Here is a 22557-nt window from a genome sequence, read left to right as displayed (position 1 = left end):
GCTTGTGTGATGCAGTTGTTAACGGTAATGTAGCCACTTAATCTCCGTTGGCTCCCAGATATGGGGTTTTAAAGCGGCATACTTCCGAAGAGCAAGATCGCGGAGGGCACAGCAGCCCATCAGTGACAAAAGCATGGTTTAGAAGAAGGCCTGGTCCCGTAGGGCAAACAGTTTCAGCCAGGTGGGGTCATGCTGGAGAGTCTTAACACCAACAACGTAATTTGCATACTATGTCCTTTGCATAGTATGTCCTTTACAAAACGGAACGCTTTCTGTGGAGGCATAGTGGCCTGTGTACTGTAAATGCTTGGGTAAAGCATTGTGATGCAAAGAACATGCTGCCCATCAACTTCCTTTCAGTGACTGTTGCTTAACATTTTAAAGTAATGACCCCAAGTGCATTTACTCAAGTGCAGTACTTTTAAAGCGTAACTTTTACCCAATGTTGTGCTTCATTCTCAACACAGTATTATTTCTAACAAAAACACTATGCAGTCTTCTCTGGCAGCTAGAAAGACATATATTTCCTTAATGTGACTAAAACAGTGCTTATGCATTGTATAGCTCTATAGCTGTTAGGTTAAATATGCAACAGTTTGCTAACACATTAGCCATATCAACTTCAAAGATGATAATATTACCTTTTTTTTGTGCCCCCATTGAGCAAAAACGTTAATTATTGTGGCCAAGCAAAATGACCTTGATTATACTGATGATGCTTCTAAAACGTAAAATAAAAATAAAACTGATGAATAGAAAAGAAATATCTCCTTGTGCAGAAGCGGTGTCATGTAGGAGACACAAAGATGTCAAGAGAGTTTGAGGTGATAAGAACTGATGATGGTGTCTGGGTGTAAAGAAAATCATGTGATCTCTGCAGCGGCGTTGATACGTATCTTCCTTTCTCTAACTGATCGACCTGACTGCTCCACCTCTCGTCTGAATAATGCAGAGGATTTGTTGCTGTTGCGAACGCGTATTGTGCAGAGAACCTCCTGCTGTGTTCTACATGTGTGAAAGGCAAACTGCAGGTAAACTCTGTAGCCATTCTCCAGGCTTTTTTTTCGGAGTTGGCTTGCAGTGAATCCTGTGGAGGATCTCCTGCTGTGTTCTCACATGGGCTCATTCGGACAATATCCCGAGATCTTAATCAGGGGACTGGCCAGAGAAAGTCTGGAGCCTCTCAATTGGACATTTTTGTTCTCATTTGCAGCTCCTCTGGAGAATTCACTAAATTCTCCTGAGTTCAATGAATGTCAGAAAGCAGTTAAGGTCTTGGCTAAAGCATAGACGTGTAACTTTTAGTTTTAATGTAAACATTAAATTGTGCCACAGGGTGGACACTAATTTATTATTCCTGCAAAAACAAAAGAGAATAAATAATGTAGCTTTAAGTAGCGTTTATAATCTCACAGGCTTCGTTCTCTCACTGCGTCTGTTCTTTTTATATAACTGAATAATGAATGCTACGTTACTTGCTCTTTTCTCTTCAATGGTCAAGGGTGAGCCTGAATAAACTGGTTAATACAAGAACAAGACTAGACAAGTTGATGGTGGCTTCATGAACCCATTGTATCTTTAACCTGGTTTCAGGGTTTGTTGACATAACCCTTTAATGTTCTGCACAACTTTTTGGTAGAGCACATTTTGAGTCATTATATCTCAATTGGAAATGTATTGTGGAGCTCCCTTAGAGACAGACAAAGAACTGATGAAGGAAGGACGTGGAGCTTTTCACCACAGGTCTGCTGAAGGGATTATAGCAGTGAATTGGTTTGACAACAAATGTGTCAACCTTCTGAGCAATGCCTGTGGGATCATGCCTCTTTCAGCTGTCAGAAGGTGGAGCAAAGAGGCCAACATGAAGATTGCCGTCCTATCCCTGCCTACAATCAACATATGGGAGGCATTGATCTGTCTGACATGCTGGTACACATGTACAAGACCCCAGCCAAGTCGAGGAGATGGTACTTTCCCCTGTTCGGATTCATTCTTGACCTGTGTATCTCAAATTCCTGGTTGGTCTGCAAGAGGGACTGTGGCCTACTGAACGAAAAAGCAATGCCTCTCAAAAGGTTCTGCCTGGCAGTCGCCCACAGTTCGGGGCATGTCAACAAGCCAGTATCCAAAGCTGGTCGACCATCATCCTCCTCTCCACCACAAATGTCGTCTCAGAAGAAACGTTACACCTCAAGACCCTCACAACCACAACCAGATGTGCGTTATGACAACTACGGACATTTGGGGTGTGTTGAAATGGAAATGCAAGAAATGCAGTGTTTTCCTGTGTTTGAAAGCAAAGCAGGAATGCTTCAGAGTATACCACCAGAAATAGGCCAAGAACATGTAAATACTGTTGCACGACCAGTCAAAAATCATTTGTGCTGTTACACAACCAGTCAAAAAATAATTGTGCTGTTGCATTATCACGGGGATGAGCAAGTTCAATTCATTTTTTGAAAAAGATAGTTTTTTATTTATTTTGTTATTGCTATTTGTAAATGTTTGATACTTTTACCATAAAAGAACTTCTCAACTGTTAAGTAGAGGCCAATATCTCATTAAGTGTGGGGTCTAACAAAAAAAAAGATTGTTGTTATTATTGAATCAAGTAAATAAAAAATGCAAAGACATTTTTTTCCGATTGCTTTTTTGTGATTATGACTGTATTTTCCATTAATGTGTTTTGATGTTATTATAAACAAAAGATACTTGTTGTTACCACTAATCTAGCTAAAAGGATCTGTGTTGTACATGGTTGCATCATACCCTAGCCTTCCTCCTCAAGTTAACATAACATACAGCCTCTCACTTTCAGGGAATGAAATGGTGGCTTGTGTGGTAGAGGGGCCCCAGTTCTTCATTCAGGCCGACAATAGTCCCTCGTGCAGTAATCACTTACAAGTTGTTCTTCTTGTGGTGATATCCCGACAATTTGTTTATTTTTAAGACATGGGCCTGAAAAAAATCTGAGTCTTCAAAAACATTTTAGTCCCTGACACTTTCCACTCTTATTTTCTTCTTTTAGATAAAAAAGTCTAGCAGAGGTTGAGGAAGAAACGTATCACACCCTTGTGAAGTCCTGAGATCTTGAAAAACGGAAATTTCTCCGCCCCCCTCATCTCACTGTGCGTCACTATGCCAGGAGTCATGGATCGTATGGAGCTAAGCAAAGTCTCCACGGAGGCTGATGACGACAGCACCGACAGCCTGGACGACCGCTACACAGAGCCCATTGACTCGGAGAAGGCCACGATCGACAGGTGAGCAGCCATGATGTCGAGGTTTCTGTTTCCCTTTTCCAAGTGAGCTGACACTGAAAGATGGCTTTTTTTGACATTGCAGCTCCAGTAGTGACATGGCTCAACACTCAAGCCATGATTTAGTTCATTTATTCCATCTCAACATTTTGGGTCTAACAACCGTTCTTACTGTGTAAACTACAAATACCACAGCTCAATCAATCCCACTAGAACCTGATTCTTCAACACGTCTGAACATCGAATCTGATTACTGACCTGGGTTTAACTGTAATCAGATGACAGCATATTAACACATTATCTGAGCTCCTTCCTTAAACTACTCCTCTTTTACACCGCAATTAACAGGTCAACGCAAGTAAATCTGCCAAAAGTGTTCCATTGCTATTAGTGGAGTTGGCCTGTGTTTTTTCCCTCCGGTGCGTCATGTTCGATGTCGCAAACGTACCGGTGCTCTCTCACCTCACTGTGCTGCCAAATTGTTTCCCCCGGGTGTCATGTTTCCATCACTGCCGAGAGGTTTCAGAGCCGATTTACTGCAGAGTCATTTGATTGAATCCATTCCCATTGCAGACAAAAGCCAGATGTCAGTGGGTGTTATTGGGTTTTTTGACCAATGGAGCTTTTGTAACCTGCTTTTTTTTTTGTTCCTGTAAATTGCACTTTTAAATTAATGAATGAATTAGTTTACTTATCAGTTGAAGAGCTGGTTTAACTTCAGGGCAGCATGTCAGTCTTTAGTTATAAAAGCTTGTACAAAATTAAGGTGGCAGCAGTTTTGATGGGTGTGAAGCAGCTTGAATGTTTTCACACGTTCTAATTAAATTAAAATGTCTTGCACACCCAGCTGACCTTGAATAACCAGCACAGACAGGTGACAACCAATTCAAAGTGTTAATGTCGCATCACCAAACATTATCTCTAGAGCACAACACACAGATTATTGTTCATGGTGAGAGGACGGCTGGGATATTTTAATTTTTTGTGACATAATGTAACATAGAAAGTTCATATACATATAAATACTGTGTATTATGTGTATGCATATGGTAATATTTTGTTGTCTTTTTTTTCTGGGTCCTTAAAGTCAGTTTATGGACGAAAACGATGATGCAGAAAGCCAGAAGTTCCTGTCGAATGGGCTGATGAAGAAGAAGAAGTATGAAGAATATCATGAAGAATATGTAAGAGGATTCACAAGTCAAAATGTAGTCAGTCTGTGTTCCCAACCATTGAGTAAAATACAATTACTTAACGATGATTTGCTTTTAGGATTACTGCTCCTGACACTGTTAATGCCCACCGGCCAAAAAAACTCCATGTTTCTGCCTCTCTTGAAAAAACATACATTTATAATTTTAGTCATATTCCATTCAGGTATATATGGTATGTTTCTGTTACACAATGAAGAATGAGCTAATCTCTGCAATGTGATGTCATGGCAGCCACAGCTCCATTTGAGTAAATAATCGGAGTGTGGCAGATTTTGGTGTCAGGATCTAAAGCCGGCTTTATGCTCTATCTGGGTGTTCTGGTAAATGTTGGCCGTTGCGAGCTGAATTAGAAATAAGGGAGAAAAGGATCAGTCGGTAAAGCTGAAAAACTACTGGTAATTTAATAGAAGAAGGGTGTATTTTGCATTGAATTGCATCTTTTAGGTTCTTGTAGTTTTTAAGTCTTGTGTGGGTTTTTACGCATGCTCCTAATTCTTGTTGTCAACTGCACTTCTGAGTTGTATTCTAAATATGTAATAGAATTTATATTTTTTTTTCAGCTCTATTTCCCTCATAAAGATTTCCCTCTTGTCTTCCTTTTCTGTATGAGCAGCATCCTGGCCACACCTCCTTCGGGATGTCTGTGTTCAACTTGAGCAACGCCATCATGGGCAGCGGCATCCTGGGCCTGTCCTACGCCATGGCAAACACTGGCATCATTCTCTTTTCGTAAGTTGTGCAGCCGCAGATTAGTAAACTCACAGAGTACATGGAAGGGTGTGTACAAGAAATGGAATGACGGGTCACATTGGGTGGTAAGAAAACACTGAAGAGTAAATGCTGATACAATATGGTAACATTTCTGTGGTGTCAGAATAATCAGAACCATATATACAGAATATGGTAGACAAAGTAAAATGTTAGAGTCTATTGATTAATCTACAAATTAGAATACATAAAAATTAGAATATATTGTATGTATTTTTTGCTAACATTACCTATAGTAGTTAACCTAGAGCAGTTACTTAGAATAAATAATGTATTAATAATAAATTAGGTAAAACTTTATTTTACTGTCGATTGCAAATTGACTTTCTGTGCCCTCAGCCCCTCTGCCATCTTTTATTCTCATCTCTGTCTGTCTCGTGCATCTGCATTATCAGCTTTCATGGGTGACATCCAAAATCTGACACCCGCTGTCACCCTACACCCATAAATCCTACCCACCCGTTATCCATGCCCCTGCTGCATGGTTGCGAGAGGTGGGTGTTACATGGAATATTACAGCTAAAACACAGAGGGTGTCTCCTCTCTAAACCCAGTCTGATTGGAGATTGGAAATATCTCTGACGCCGCTGATAGCAGTAGGGGAATAATAATTAACTTGTGTCATCCTCTGCCAGTTAAGATAAGACAAATCTCTCTTAAAACACCGCCAGCAACCAAAACTCCCCCGTCCTGTTTCTTAAAATCACCTGGTGAAAGCCATAAAAGTAAAGCTCTGCTCCTGTACGTCCTGTAACACCCAGCTGACAGACAGGACGCCATCTGAAGAATGCATCCGATGTATGCATTGACGTAGCATGGACGTGACTCTGCGCTGGTCACGCTAGAACCATGTTAAAGTTGTGTTGAAGCCGCACTGTGCCACCTGAGACACCTAAACAACTAAATGACAAACACATCTGAGCAGCTGCAGTATGTGGCAGCTACTTTGAAGTTTGACCTGTTCGTGGAGGACAAAAACGAAAACAGCGCCCACCTGCCAGGACTAAACCAAAGCAAATCAATCAGATTTATGGACTTAAAACTTCTCTCCTGTCTTATTAACTCAGCTCAGGCACAGAGTTCTTTATTGTGTCACTGTCTTGCACCGACCTTCAGTATCCCCCTGTTTGCAGACTCCTCCTCGCCGCTGTGGCCATCCTCTCCTTGTATTCTGTCCACCTGCTCCTCGTGACGGCAAAAGAAGGAGGTTGGTATTTCACCTTTCTTGCTCAGCTGTAGAATTTAAAACTGTGGTTCCAGACCTGAAGACCCTCACAATAGTCCACCTGAGTCCAAAGTAGAAAAAGAGGTGGATGAGAGGTGAAACGTCAAGTCCAGTACAAAAACAATTATGATTATTTTTCATCCCTTTCTCGAGTCTGTGTTCTTGTTTGTGAAACACTGTGCACCACTGACTCATGTTTCCTCTAAGAAGGAAAAATGGCTTGTTGACTGAATTTCTCACTATTTAAAGTCATTATATACTGAAAACAGAGAAGTGTTAAAAACAACAAGAAGAAAACTTAAATTTGTAACAAGCAATACATGTTTGTTTAAAGTTAACAAAAAACTTCATCCAATTGGTAACACACAATGTTCAACAATTTTCAGTGTTTTTTATTTATCAGGAATAAAATGTTATGTAAAAGTAAGTGCAGAGTAGAGTCTACATATAAAAGGTTTTAACAGTTCAGTGTGTTGAATTAAGTGACATCTAGTGGTGAAGTTGCATGTTGCAGCTGAATGCCCCTCACCTCACTCTCCCCTTCGGGTCGAGAAAGAGAACCTGTGGTAGCTTCAGTTGTCATAAAAACTCAAAAGCTGTTTGTCCAGTTTGGACGACTGTAAAAAAACGATTTGTGCCAATAGAGCCCTTTCACCTCAATCTTACACGCTGGACCTTTAGTTTAATTTCACACACATCTTATAGGGTATAATCAGAAAGGTGGGGAAACATGAAATGTAAATTTCTATCTATTCATATATTAGTGTCTTAGTTCTTTTCCATGTCTAATTCTCCATCATCTTGTTCCTTCTGACAGGATCTCTCATCTATGAAAAGCTCGGGGAGAGAGCATTCGGTTGGCCTGGCAAAATGGCAGCATTTATATCGATAACCATGCAAAACATTGGAGGTAAATCACTGGCGTCATGTCAAACTAAAGGAAGATTCTGAATACATACAAAGTGTCATTAAAAGTGTACACGTCTGAATGTATGTAGGAAAACACAGCGTTTCAAATCTTCCAATATTTCCCTTGTCGTCCTTCTGCAGCCATGTCCAGCTACCTCTTTATTGTGAAGTACGAACTGCCGGAGGTGATCCGAGCCTTCTTGGGTTTAGAAGAATACTCTGGGTAAGTGAGTGCGTGTGTGCAACTTACACTATCATGGCTGTGCGTCCTGTACATGTGCCATCTCCTCTGATTGTAACCTGTGTGCCATATTTTCAGTGAATGGTATCTGAATGGAAACTACCTGGTGGTGTTTGTGTCAATCGGAATCATTCTGCCTTTGTCGCTCCTGAAAAATCTGGGTAAGGACTTAATTCATGTGTGTGTAGTTATATATATATATATATATATATGTATCACCATCAAACTGTATATTGTTTAGTTATTTCATTCCATGCTTTGCGCTTCTGCACATTAAACCCTAATAATATCGAATAATCACTTCCTGCCACATGAAGCCAAACATCTCAGTGTGTCCGTGCTCTTGCAGCTGTCTGTGATCGGCTTCACAGAGCCACGAGTAACTTAACACTAGTCGAGTCCCTGAGTCAGCTCGGTGATAAATTACTGAGTTACAGTAACGTAACACTGCTGGTTATCCTTCTGGTAACCCTGCAGTCAACTCCGCCGCTCACATGTAATTTACAAAAAAGAATTCTCAGGTTGGTCTCCGCTCCAAGAGCTTCAACATGCTGCGCACACCGAGTAGACTGGACATGCAAGTGAATAGCATGGAGGCTGCATGGCTGATCTGGTTTAAATTGTATAATGTCTCGAGCATTAGATTGGTGGTCATATCTGATGTCTGGTGACAACCCAGAATGGGACGTGACCCACATCCTAAAATAGATGGCTGATATGACAGCTACAGAGATAGAACAGAGCAGCGGAGGTGGAGAGTCAGAACTGTAAAATACAGTATCACATATATCTGCTGCAGTTGTCATTACTGATTTCTGTTCTCCTCTTTAGGATACCTGGGCTACACCAGTGGGTTTTCGCTCACTTGCATGGTCTTCTTCCTGGGAGTGGTAAGTTCAGCTTCTATAACAGCATGGCATTATGAACATAGAGATATGGCTACACCAGCTGCACTACTCCCCCATCTTCAAACTGAATTGTTTGCCTTTCACACATGAAATAAGCAGCAGGAGATTCTCTGCTCTATCTCTCTTTCACACACACACACACACACACACACACACACACACACACACACACACAAACACACAAACACACACACACAATGATAATAGATGAGCAAGATAGAAAAGGACATTTTATAAAAACTTTAAACCAGACATTTTTTTAAAACACATGTGAATGAAGTTGCTCATTTGTGCAAACTCCCCAAAGAATTACCACCCAGTGATCCACTATATCAGCTCTATGGAGCATATCAGATAGACAGAGAAAGAGAAATTGCAAAATGTTCGGATTGGATAACTGCTAAACTGTCAATCAAGCAGGGAGTTTGGTTGTGAACGTTCTTAATTTGTTGCTTCTTATTTCCTTCATTTTTATCTTCAAGTTCCAGAACATAACATTATCTTGTCATTTCCCAGTTGATCTACAAAAAGACCCAGTTGCCCTGCCCTCTACCTTTCTTAAACAACCACCCGTCTAACCTCAGCATGAACGCTTCAGACGCGTCAGGGCTGTACATGCTGGGAAACCGTTCGGCGCAAATGGATTTCTCTCGAGCCGACGTGTCGCCGGCGGTCCTGGGCAGCCATGACGCCCACCACTCCACCGGTGTCCAAGTTGAGCCTCACCCTGACGACGAGGAGATGTGCACGCCCAAGTACTTTGTCTTCAACTCACAGGTAGGTGGTTGAAGAACAGTTGGCTGGCTCTCAGTTGTATGCAAACATGTGTCCAGCTCGTAAAGTTCAGCTTTATGTGTAAACATAACCTCGTTTCGAGGAAGAAAGGTGAAGGTTTAAAGGGCGCGACACCGGAAAATGCAGATCAACGAGTGGGTTTTGTAGGTGTGTCACAAACATTCCTCCATTGGTTCACAAGACTTTAAAATGTACAAAATTAAAGATAATATAACTCCGCTCATGATACAAGGCTTCCACAGAGGAAGGCTCAAACTACCCAACAGGAACAGAATACAGAGAATGTGCAGTGACAAGTTTGGTGAAGGCGGGGTTGTTTTAGGGTGTGTTTTGGCTTTTGTGTGTTGTTAACAGCTTAAATGATCATAAATCATGATAAGAATGTGAAGCTTTGTGTTGACACCCGGACACAGTCAAAGAGGAGAGGTTTTAACTGAAGGTTCCTTTCAGCCTCATTTGTTTACATATTTTTAAGATCTGACAGCACTGACAGGATTTTGTTGCCCTAGTCCATAAATCATAAATTAATCATCAGAAAGTGTTCGTGAAGGGCAGAGTCTGTTACAACATGTATGACAGTCGTAAAACCAACAAACCAGCAGTGTTGGAGCTGAACCTGTGGGTGATAGTAGACCATGATGCCCCCAACATGTTTCATGTTCAGCTCCAGTGAGAAAGGGCTTTCTGTCTTTTTATTTTACAGTGACATCCCATAATTAGATGGCTTAGTAGAGTTTTATTTAGATTCACTGCACAGCGATTCTGTCTGAGTGAATTTCGTGTGTCTGTCCATCTGGTTTTCCTCAGACGGCGTACACCGTGCCAATCCTGGCCTTTGCCTTCGTCTGCCACCCTGAGGTCCTGCCCATCTACAGTGAGCTGAAAGAGTAAGTGCACCGATGCTGCCCCTCAGACAAACCTCACTATCTAGACGGTCTGTTGCAGTTTTAAGTTTTACTATTAATTCCAGAAAAAGTGTCACGGTACCTCACTATGAGCCAGTGTCACCGGGACTGTAATTCTAACCCACATAACCATGCCTATTGAAGTACCAGTGTGTAGTATAAAGGGGATATATTGGCAGAAATTGAATATAATACTCTATACTCTATACAAATACTTTCATTATATATTTTCATTATCACCTGAAAGCTTTAATCATAGTGTTTTCATTAGAAGGAACCCTCTTTCATGGAGCTCACAATGCTGCACTGCAATGTATCTTGAATGATTCTTGAATCTTTTATTTATACTATAACTTGAGCGTGACCCTAATATCTGTGTGTATGTGTTTCTCCAGTCGCAGCAGGAAGAAGATGCAGAACGTTTCCAACCTGTCCATCTTGGCCATGCTCATCATGTACATGTTATCGGCACTGTTTGGTTACCTCACCTTCTACAGTAAGAAGAGAAGCCTATTGTCAAAAGATACAATCTGAGCAGTGGAAAGATGATTTATGTGAGAGGAAGAAAGAAAATCTTATTTGAGCCTAAAATGGTTCAGTAATTGAAACCTCCTGAAAACTAGATTGGAAATGATCTCCCTGGTGGAACTGAAATAAACTCCAAACATGTGACACGTAACAAGGGACCACAAAGAAACTGTTTTTGTTGATTACCTCCATCAAGGACCTAATGTGTTTATCTCTGTTTGTTTGTTAGTTAGGGAGTGTGTTTTTACATTTTCACTGGTTTCCCAGGGAATAAATCATGACTCCTAATGAAAAAAATCAGGCTCATTAAGGAAACAAAAATCTTTGAATGTGTGTAATTTTGTGCAGCTATATTGAATTTGAGGCGGGATGTGCTCCAATAGTGTCATTCTAGTTGAAAATGCATTTTTCATAATTATAATGTTTTAATGATTTGATTTTAAAATAACAGTTTTTAGTTAAGATGGTATCAGTGCATTAATGGCTCATGCTTTCCCAGAATCCATGTATAGAAAACTACTATAATACTGAGTACCTGAGTACTTGTCTGTTTTCCTTTGTCGAATCCACAGACGTTTTCATTGTTCTGTTGTTTTTCGTTTCTCCTTCATCACAGATAACGTGGAGGCAGAGCTGCTCCACACCTTCACCAAGGTTTATAAGTTTGACACCATGTTGCTGCTGGTGCGTTTGGCCGTTCTCACCGCCGTCACCCTGACTGTGCCCATCGTGCTCTTCCCTGTAAGTACATCACACAAAAACACACAGTCCGTCTCTGTCAGGTTCAGTTTTTTTTAAACTCTCCTCCATGTATAAGGAGAAAAAAAAAAAAAAGCTTTTACGCTCATGTTCATTCAGGCTCTGTTGTCTATTATCTACAGCATCATTAAGTGGAGCCTTGTCCGAGCACTGATATAATTGCATTTACGTCAGAGCGCACAAACATATTCCTCAAGTCAACACAAACACACACCGCCCTTGTAATTTAGATCATCTGGCCTCTGCCTTCCACACATTGCCAACCAGCTGCTTGTAAAACCGTGTCCATCCATTCATTGGAACACTGCTGCCACTGCGTGTCGTTCTGAACACAGACAGTGTTTTGTGTTCGCTGCAGTGTCAGCTCCTTTTCTGTTACTTTTCTTGATGCAGCTGATTTGTTTTGTGGCAATTTGGTGAAAGAGAACATGCCGTCCAGTTTGCCACTTTCCTCGTGTCGTCATCTCAAATCCTGAGACGTGCAGGCTAAGGGTGTAAACGGCCGCACCTCTTAATTACACACACCAACACACACTATTTTTAGGTCTCAACAGTAACACCTGTGTTACTTGTTGTGTCTGTTTCCCTATTTTCTCTCCAGATGGAGCCAAAGTCTTTGTTGGACTATGTGTGTGATGTCCACTCACCAGAACTAATCTTCTCACTGACATTCATTCACATGCTCTTCTCACTTCCCACACCTTCTATGGACAAGGGCTAATTTTAGCATGGCCCTTATCTGACACCAGGGAAACAAAAATGGCTGGTGGCCACACACACACACTTTCTCACACAAACTTGGTTTAATGTGTAACCGCGAGCAGCTGCTAATTCTTGAGTTGCGTCTGCAGTGGTTGTAGTTACAGTAGGCTGCCACCAGAGAGAGGCAGTGTCTTGGTATTCAGTTATAAGAACATGCTGACAGACAATGATGCAGCAACGACTGGACTCATGGTAACAGATAGATATGGCACACACACACACACACATCCATTTACTGCCTTATCTGCACTCATATATACACACATCATCATCACATATTAGCAATTCAGCTTATGCCTCCGCCCTCACGCAATGTTAACACACACATAGAGCGAGAGAGGGAGAGAGAGAGGGAGAGTGAGACCCCATCCTTTAGCAGACGCTGCTGTTTTTTTCTGGCGCAGGGAATGTGAGAGAGGATCCCCCCTCTCTCTGCAGTGGAAGTTTACAGCCTCAGAGAGGACAGTGGAAAAACCCTCACCCTGACTGCCACCTTCAGGGAGACAGTGGGGCAGAGCCACTCACACAGGGGGAGGGGGGGGCACAGAAACACAAACCTCTGCCAGGGGACACAGCCCTTTAAATGTGTTGTGTTAGTCAGAGATTATGTTTGGAAAAGTGCATCAATCTGCATCAAAGATCGAGAGAAGGAATCTCACGATTGGCTGATCTGCGCCAAGAGAGAATACGGGAATATATTAGGATTTTGGATGAAGTGTGTGACTCCATTTTAATTTTATTCAAGTCTGGTGGCTGCCATAGTTACAGCAGGTTGCCAAAACCCCAAATCAGTCCGTAGACGCTGGTGGTTTTCTTGCACATGATGCAGATTATCAAAACCAGATGACAAACTCTGACATCCTGGTGATTTGTGATCATGTGTGGTCGTGTTAACTGCAAACATGCAGTTGCTGTGCAGTATATTCACGTGTCTGTGTGTGTGTTTGTTTTCCTGTTATCTGGGCACAAACCTGCATTTTTCTCCAATCGATATATAACCCTTAAACCAAATATATCTGCAGCACATTGATTTTGAATGATACTCACATTAAACGCAATTCAGTAGTATTTGAAATAGAGGAGGATAAGTGAAGTGAAAGTTAAAGAGAGGGGGAGGAGGACTTTGATAACGAAGGAGATAAAAATTTGATAAGGACTGAACACAAGCCTGAAATGTGATGCAGCAAAAAAAAAGCTGTAGTGAAGTGCAGCTCAGTGAAAAGAGCAAGGGAGAGTTTGGGGTTCAAATCCAAATGCAGCACAAACCTTTGTGCTTTTTATTCAGTTTAGTATTTCAACCGAATGCATGTTGTGTTAGAAACTGGTTGTGGCCTGTATTTACCTGCATGGACACCTGAGAGATGGTGTGAGTCATATCGTTACATCAGTCAGGTTTAGTGACAAGATCTAGATCCTGAGAGACAGCATTGTGAATGAAACGGCTGCTGTCCAGAAATTTGATTTGATCGGTGTGTGATTTTCTGTGCAGAGCTGGGAATGTTTCATTCAACCGACCATCGCAACAGGCCTTTCGCGAAAGATTGACGAACTTGGACACATGTGAGGCTTTGGATGAAAAGAATTACTTAGTCCCACCGTCGTTCTGCCAAGTTTCCATTTGACATTTAAGTGTCTTGCCTTGAATCCTCCCGACCTTCATTTCGCAGGAAAATGCCGCCGACCTTCAGCCAGAGATTAACATTAGCTTTGTCTGTGGCAGTCCTTGGCTCCGGTGGGGAAGTGCTACAAGAGAGAATGTGTGGGTGTGTGTACGTTTGGAGGGAGAAACGTTTTAAGGTGTGGAAGTGTACGTGTGTGTGTGTGTGTGTGTGTGTGTGTGCAGTCACGTGAAGGATAGATGCTAACAGAGGGCTTTGGCAGGATCCAGTACATAATGAAAGGGCTTTATGTGCAGTCAAACATGCCCCAGTTCTCAGGCTCGGGCTGGAGATTGTAACCATGGGAGAAGGGGCTGCAAGTGAGCTGATTATAACGGCTCCAACGTCACCTCTACATGCTACCATCATGCAGTCAGATTTCAGTCTTAATCCCCAGCTCTGATTGTGAGGTGCTACCTTCGCTGCTCTTCTCTTAAGGCTCGTTACAGTTTCTGTTTTGGTAAATTAGGGAAGGTAAAAAGTTAACACCCATTTAACAACACCATGACAGGTGTGAAAAATATATATTCACCTCCACCAAGGGGGCTGGGTGTCATGTTTCCATCTCCACCGAATACAACTCGTGTCTACTGCACAGTCGTTGGAGACTGCAGTGAATGCTGGGTAAATCCATTCCCACTGCATACATAATGGGTATTATTGCATTTTTTTGACCAGTTGAAAATGGGCTTTTGTGAACAAGATCACACAAAAAATATTTTTAACAGATTTCCACAAAACTTGGTGGAAGGATGCAATATGAATTTGATTTTGGTGTGAATCTGGATCAGGAATATTTTTTCACTCTCTTTAACAATGTGACACGGCGTTTTTCAACATTATCAGCAATTAATCTCAATGAAAAAAAACAGACATGCTCTCTACTGAGTGCTTATCTCGTTTTACTTGAAAAGGGACTTCCTCTGCTGCTCAAAGCCTCAGCCTCAACGGCTTACAGTCAGCAGCCGTGTAAATTCAAATGTGTGGCGGCCACCTCTGCACTAATTTTAGATAAAGTTGCACTTTCATATGTGCACAACACCATAACTTACAGAAAACACAACAATAGTTTGCAGGAAATGGGCTCAAGTGCACAAGGTTTGAATTCTTCTGTGTCTTCATGGCATGGACAAGTTTTACAGGACTGAGGTCTGGCTGATCCCAGATTGGGCTGCCTAAAACTAGTCTGCCCACATACTGCTTGCGTGTTTGTATATACAAAGTGTGCAAATATCACATGGTGAACTCCAAAGCCTTTGGGCTAGGTAACAGCCAAGTGCCAAATAGTTTGGAGCCACGGAGAGAAATACTGCGTCCAGGCTCCAGTTTTCGTCCCTAATTATGCAACTGCTGGGGGGGGGTCGGTCGTGGTGGTTGTATAGTTTCAGGAGGGAAGCACTATTATTATCTCCCATGTCGATATTAAAGGGCAGGCGTCACCCCGGTGCCCCCTGACAATCGTGATGGAGGCCACTCGGTTCAATCTCACAGTGCAGAAAATCCAGTTAATGTGATTTTTTTTTTCTCCATTGCGCACCGCGCTAACTGGATATAAATCCTGTAGCCGAGTCAGATACAAGGACGGAATGTGGTCGCCTACCAGAAATGGCTCTCAAGAAGGGAAATATGTCCTTTTCAGGTGAACTAAATAAAGACGTTACCTCCTCTGAATCTTGTTTAAAAGATAGTTTAAAGTGTCTGCCACAGCTGTAATTAAATGTGTTGCCATGGTGACTGGTGACCCTCATCTGTCTTAACGTAGGAGTAGTGAGTTTAACAGAGGAAAGAAGACAGGCTGGCAGAGAGGAGGGAAAAAAAGTGACAATAGAACAAAGACACACCTCCCCCCCTGCTGGCGAGTCCATCCTCCTCTCACTACTGGCTGATGCAATCCCATGGTGCCATTGCGCTGCGGGAGATAATCCCCCGCCTTTTTGAATGGGTGCCACAAGCACCACCCCCTTCTAACCTTTCCCCCTGTGGCCCGCCAGCTCTCTGTGCCTCAGGTTTCACCTGACACCCACAACCTTTCACCTACTTGAAGCTTGAACAGGCAGTCTGTGGCTAAGCAGCAGCAGGCGTCTTAGCTGGGATCTCCTGGTTCTCTTGCATACACACTCACAGTCTCCCAAAACACACACTGTAGCCTTGCAGCACTTGACACACTTCACTCAGTGGCCAAGTGTGGGAATCAGTTTCAGGCACAGGCCGGCAGACACGCAGACTAGACTGTTGTTGTTGCTGGTAATGACTTGTTTCTTCGACAGAGACAGACTGCATGTACAGAAACACTGCCACGTGTTTCATGATACTGTAAAGTCAGTTGGACTTAGTCCTGGCTAGTCCCATTCATGTCTATTAGGAGCTGGCTGAGTGCTCTGGAGCTACTTCAAAATTATTCCTTTTCATTAGTGAGTCCTCATCAAACACTTCTACAATAAACTCACTTTTTATTGTTTGTGTGCTGGACATTGTGCGCATAAAAACAGATCAGTTCGTTATAATATTATTATATTATAACAAACTGATCGGTTTTTATTCTTTGTGACCAAGACTGTAATGTCCATTTGTGTTTCTTCCCAGATCCGCTCTTCCATCACCACATTGTTATTCAGCGGTCGAGAGTTCAGCTGGACTCGCCACTTGCTAATCGCCGCCGCAATTCTGGCCTTCAACAACGTGCTGGTGATCTTTGTCCCAACCATCAGAGACATCTTTGGCTTCATTGGTGAGTCCTGGCAAACACAAAACTCATAATTTTGCTGGAGAAAGATTTGTATGACATGTAGACACGTGAAAACTTGCATAAACCACAGGGAGAAATGTGAGAGAATAAAACTGGGAGCGAAGCAGTCAAGACGTGATTAGCACCTTCAGTTCAGGGGTCCTTTTTCTTGAGTAAAGATGCTGGAAATACAGAAGCTTTAAGTGTCGGGTTGTGTCAGCTGTGCAGTCGCGTGAGCTGTTTATGACCACTGGACTCACACACTCATAATCTGGATGCCAACACACACAAAGGCAGAAAGTGCTAATACATTTATGGAGGTGCCCTGTAAAATATTCAGCTGCAGCCTCTCTGGAAAACTGCACCTCAGCAGGAGAAAACTGAAATGAATTCATCCTCTTAACAAATTCCCAGCTGATAGAGTGCATTAAAAAGTACGGTCTCCATTTGAATAGAGGAAGTGCGCGAACCGGTTCATATCATGATGGTTTAACAAAATGATTTGTCAGAGACAAAGTCATTCTAGTCATTCATTTCGACGAGCCATTCCTTACGTGTCAGGACGGCTGATGGCAGGGCTATATTTGTGATGTCCAATTTACATTAGCAAACCCACTGTACCATGGGAATTACTGCAAATGTGGTCATAGCTCAGGTATTTACTTAAGCTGCTATTCAAATTTTTTTTTGGTTTTGGGGACTTTTACCACAGTCTAACGTTTTAAAGGGGAACTCTCAGGTCATAGTTCAACACTATCAGGTCTATCATGTGGGTGAAAGTAAACCTACTTACACTTTATCCAAGAAGTATTTCGTTACCCTGCTGAAAGTGTAGGAAACAAAATAAATATTTTACGTAGGTGTACTTTCAAATGGTTTCGAATTGTATCTAATTGGTTGAATCTCTGCTGCTTTTTGTTGCAGGTTCTTCTGCGGCGACTATGCTCATCTTTATCCTACCTGCTGCCTTTTACATCCGCCTGGTAAAATCACTGCCATTCCGCTCCCCGCAGAAGATCGGGGTAAGTGTGCAGGGACACACACACTCACACACACCAACAGATTTCTCACTGTATCACTTTTCTCACTGAGCAGACTCCTGCTGTGCATCATCACACATTTAATCCCTCCTCTGCCTCCTCTCCTGTCTCTCTCTCTTCAGGCGACCGTCTTCCTGGTCGTGGGAATCATCTTCATGATTGGCAGCTTGTCACTCATCGTCCTTGACTGGGTCCACAACCCCCCGGGCTCCAACGGCGGTCACTAAGCCCCTCTTCCTCCCTCCTCAGATCCACGTGTGCAGTGATGCCCCGAGCAGCACCACCACCACCACCACCACAATCCCAATCAAGTTCCTCCACAGCCTCAGCTGCTCCCACATCTGGGGATGGGTTCATCAGAGGTTCCCTTCATCAGATCTTAAACATCAATCATAGAACCTCAACATAAAGACAAAGATTTGCTGCACTGGGTTAAGACATCTTCAGTTTTTCCTCCAGAGAATATCACTGGAGTGACATTTTTTAGCTCGGTTTATTTGTTTTTGTCTTTTAGGATTTTTTTTCTTTGTTGCTGTAAAGTTCTGGATGTGACACGATCAAGAGAATCAAAACTCAGAGAGGGAGAAACAGACTCTGGTGTAACCAGTAAACCAGCCTGAAATCATCATCATCATCATCATGACCATAATCATCATCATTATTTCCAGCTATGAAGAGACAGAATAAACACATACTGTGTAGCAATCACCTACAGATCTGTGAACTGCAATTTGCATGGCTGGAAAGACAATGCGAGTCCCTCAGTGCTATGTGCACCTGAAGGTGAAGTGTGCTTTCCACCATGAAACAAGGAGCACTTAGCGCTAGCATTACACTTCACTTTGTGTGTAGAGCTAACAAACATGTGCACACATAAATGCACATATGTAAATGTATTGAAACACTTAAGCTGTTATTCATGCAAAAAAACCTGCAGTCAATCAGAGCTGTCGGCTGATCTCAAAGCAACGGTTAATCTATGTCTTCATTCAGTCATGTAGAACTTTTATTCTGGAAATCTTGGTTTAATTTGCAAACAATCAGAAGCTTTGCCAAAGTCTTCATGCACATACAGCTTTAGTCGATGGGGTTCACACGAGAGTTTCCCGTCTCCACATTCGCAAGGAGCTTCCTCGTCAGCTGTTGTCATCCCAGCTGACCACACGAAGCGAAAAGGACGCTTTAGCTATTACTGTCACATCTGAACACGCAAAGTATGAATGTACATAAGTTAGGTTATCTACTGGAAAAGATTTAGTGTTGTACATAATATCTTACTTGACCTCAAGTAGGCTCTTTGCCTTTCACGTTTTATGAAGTTGAATTAGCCTTTTGAACTCACATATACACCCACTGGAATAATTTATAAGGCACCTGACAGTGCTGTACTAGTGAATATATGTATAAAAACTATTTTATAGTTTGCAGCTAAGATAAGTTCAATTGGGGATTTAAAAAAAATATTCAAATCAACCAGCAGAGCCAAACTGGAAGGCCAATTTAAAATCTGCATGTCAATTCAAGATGCCAAGACTGTAAGTAAAAGTGAAATATTTCAACTTGTGCCAAACTATCTTCTCCTCTTCACTCTCCAAAATGTCATTTAATAATATAATGTAAGGCCTGACTTTCTTATATAATGTCATCAAATGCCTGTTGAGCTTAAAGTTTTTTAATATTTAGGGAAATGCAGTTATCTGTTTTTCTACTTTACCAAAGTTAGAAGAGAAGACTGAGCACCCTTACGTCTGTAATTGAAATATGAAATAAATTTTACAGCCAGCAAGCGATTAGCTTAGCGTAAAAAATCGGTGGTGCGGGAGAATGGCAGTCTGAGTCTACCAGTAAAACCACAATTTCAACAAATAAGATTCAAATTTCAACTTTCAATGTTTAAGCTCCAGAGGTGATGCTTAGTGGATCAACCAATCCATGGCTTACCTGCCCTTTAACCCTTCATGCTAGGTCTAATTAACTGTCTCCAGGCACTAGCTTCAAACTTTGCAAACAGACATAAGAGTGGCGTCAATTTAAGAAGGAAAAGTGTCAAAAATGTCAAACTTTTCTTCCTAAGAGTAAAATATCCCACACTTCATGAAACTTGTTGTAATGGAGGAGCTAGCTACAGAACCTATACCTACTGTACATGCAGAGGATATGACCAATGTATGCAAGATAGTTAACCAAGCTCAAAACTAATGTCGGACTCAAATTATGAAATTTCTGTCTTTAAATGGTCGAGTTGCCCTTTATCAGGGAAGACTTCTTTTTTGTTATAGTAAATTCAGACATGTTTTTGAGCACTTGAAGCAGAGCACACAGGTCACTTTGTCGGTCTTGTTCACAAGAAGGACGCTCAGTCATTAAGCTCAGTGGAATCAGGTAGTTACATAATTTCAGTATTCAGTCTGCCGTTGCACATTTTTAGATCAACTGACATATTTTATCTAAATCAGATTAAAGGATAATTCTCTTTTATTTATCCATTTTGACCATTTTCGATTCAGATATGGTGCCTTTGGTAAAATCAATGACAGCAACATTAACAGCCCAGATTTGTTCATTTCACTTCTCCTCCAGTGCCGTTATGTGTCACGAACACATCCAGCCAAAGTGGACAACATTTATATAGATCCTTTGCGGATCTATGTACATGAAACAAATAGATATTTCAAATGAAATAGTGTATTATGTGCATGTTTTTGGATTACAAACATGGTCTTTTTGGACAATTGTATATGCTCTGTAAATAATCTTTATTTTATGGTACACTTACACTCATCGTCTGTGAGTAGGTTGTTGGGGAATTCTGCCTTTCAAGTCATCTGCAATCCAGTGGTTTTTTAGTATATATATAAATATATATAACTTGTATTAGACATTTTTCTTGCTGTATGACTGTAGTTTTTTCCCCATTTATTTGAAGCTTGTATATTTGTAGAAAATGTTGGTCTCTCAATATATCCATTGTCATGTTTTAAGGTTAACTTGTCATATAAGGATGAATCAAATAACGGCTTCATAACAGTTAATAATGTGATTTCTCAGAAAGAAACATGGCAAAAGGTTTCTGTCCCTTACTGGCCCCTGCTAAGCACCAATGTGTTTGAATCAAAGCCACAAGCAAGCAGTGTTGACGTTGTATGTGTTTTACGAAAACAACAAGAACATCCAAAGTTTTTCACACACGTCCGGAAGGTTCTTACTGTATGGAACATTTTGACCATTTGTAATAAGAGTTGATGGTTTTTCTGTTATTTATCAAATGACATGTAATGTAGTCATATGTAGTCATGCATCGATGCAGTCATACACTGCTTTGAAACTCTACAAGGAAATCGTACACAGTCGTAGTTCTTACAGTCTTTATCACTACTGTTGTTAAAAACATCCACTCTTGGTGAGGTGTTATTCATAACATCATATTTTGTGATGTTACCTGAACTGAATCTTTTCACAGAGTCATAAAGTCCACTTTAAGTACCTGCAATGAATGTTCATCAATGGATTGTACTCAGTTTGAAAACCCAGTTTACTCATTCTGGATAAATTTTGCGAATGTTTGCCTGCAACTTAATTGGCCTACTGCTGTCAGTGGCTTATTCTGCTCACCGACAGTCTGTGTTGGAGATGTGTGTCTTCCTCAAGTTTGGGTTACATCCTTTCAAAAGGCACAAACTCTTGCAAAGAAAGAGATGCAGCATGTTTTTTAGCTGAATGCTCCCAACACTACACCTCTTCCCCCTTTAGTATCTCAGGTATTCAGTCTGGATGAATTCTTTCATCTTACTTTTGGATAGATTCAAATCTCTTCACCTCTTTTGCATGATTGAGCCAATACGTACAATGCTGTTGTATACTGAGCTGGCTGAGAAGAGAAGTTCTCATGTGGATTTGTAAATGTTAGACAAGTTTCCAGCTAATAATGACAATGTTTCGAGACAAGTTGTACAGAACCACCTGCCTTATTTTTCTATATACCCTCAGCCGTGGACAAGCACTGGCTCAATGTTCACTGTGTGTCTGCTTCCTGTGGATCAGGCCGAACATTCTGATGTGTCATTTTATCCAAACAAAGGGGGTGTTTGTTTGTTTTTTATCAGTGATGCTGTTTCATTATTGATGACCAATAAAAAAATGTGAAATGAAAAATACTTCTCTCTTGTTTTTTACTTTCAAGTCAAAATAATAAATTGTAGAAATGCACCCATGAGATGCCCTCAAATGCACTAAAAACTAAAATCAAGAAAAAGATTTGGATATAACATCATACTTGAAGAAATGAAAATGCCTTTATTTGAGTGAAGTAAATGCAAAAAATGTATTTCCAGCTTAACTAAATAGCCTCAAATGTATGCTCAAGTTGAACATTAAAAAGTAATTTATCAAATATATGCAATATACCCCCCATTCACTTGTATTAAAGTGTGTATTGCATTGTGGAGTGAAAATGCATGTACAACTTAGAACAACATTATAGGAGTTCTGCAGGTATATGACGTATTTTGTAGGCTAACCCATTAGCAACCCCAAGTAGGGTTAGGGTTTGTATCTGCACTATTGCAGAAAACCACATTTTCTGATACACGCTCTGTGCAGCAAAACAATCCTCAGTTCAGTGTCACCACCACAAAGGTTACAGATACTGTAAAAATCTTTCCTCTTTAAAGTTGTTTAGAAGCACATGAGTATAAATACATACTAGGTTAACTAGTGAGTGTCATGTTCTTACTTTCTCATATTTTATGTAGTAGAATAAAACGCAATAATGCCTTGTATTAATCCCATGAGAAGTGGATCTAGCCCTTATTGGCCATAACTAGTACTACATATTAAATGCATAAAAATTTTTTTAACTAA

At 41.2% G+C, this 22557-nt stretch overlaps 2 protein-coding genes across 5 annotated transcripts in view; one reads left to right on the top strand and one right to left on the bottom strand.

Moving 5' to 3' along the window:
- Positions 1-6484, bottom strand: part of LOC109637456 (amphoterin-induced protein 2-like) — a 51141-nt gene extending 44657 nt beyond the window's left edge. For both annotated transcript variants that reach the window (XM_069520081.1, XM_069520080.1), the window contains exon 1: positions 6353-6484. The gene's annotated coding sequence lies outside the window, so the exon portion shown is untranslated. The remainder of the gene's footprint in view (positions 1-6352) is intronic.
- slc38a4 (solute carrier family 38 member 4) overlaps positions 1-21849 on the top strand; it is a 34629-nt gene extending 12780 nt beyond the window's left edge. For all 3 annotated transcript variants that reach the window (XM_020099966.2, XM_069520077.1, XM_069520078.1), the window contains exons 2-16: positions 3029-3263; positions 4348-4444; positions 5088-5203; positions 6376-6449; positions 7285-7377; positions 7518-7599; positions 7696-7778; positions 8449-8507; positions 9042-9302; positions 10128-10207; positions 10621-10721; positions 11370-11494; positions 16516-16660; positions 17582-17679; positions 17820-21849. In XM_020099966.2, coding sequence (XP_019955525.1) covers positions 3139-3263; positions 4348-4444; positions 5088-5203; positions 6376-6449; positions 7285-7377; positions 7518-7599; positions 7696-7778; positions 8449-8507; positions 9042-9302; positions 10128-10207; positions 10621-10721; positions 11370-11494; positions 16516-16660; positions 17582-17679; positions 17820-17924 — 1644 coding nt within the window. In that variant the 5' untranslated portion in view covers positions 3029-3138 and the 3' untranslated portion in view covers positions 17925-21849. The remainder of the gene's footprint in view (positions 1-3028; positions 3264-4347; positions 4445-5087; positions 5204-6375; positions 6450-7284; positions 7378-7517; positions 7600-7695; positions 7779-8448; positions 8508-9041; positions 9303-10127; positions 10208-10620; positions 10722-11369; positions 11495-16515; positions 16661-17581; positions 17680-17819) is intronic.
- Positions 21850-22557: the final 708 nt, after the last annotated feature.

Source organism: Paralichthys olivaceus, chromosome 23, assembly GCF_024713975.1.
Source record: "Paralichthys olivaceus isolate ysfri-2021 chromosome 23, ASM2471397v2, whole genome shotgun sequence".
Classification (NCBI taxonomy): domain Eukaryota; kingdom Metazoa; phylum Chordata; class Actinopteri; order Pleuronectiformes; family Paralichthyidae; genus Paralichthys; species Paralichthys olivaceus.
The sequence above is the reverse complement of the archived record's forward strand: the minus strand, read 5'-3'. Positions and strand labels throughout refer to the sequence as shown.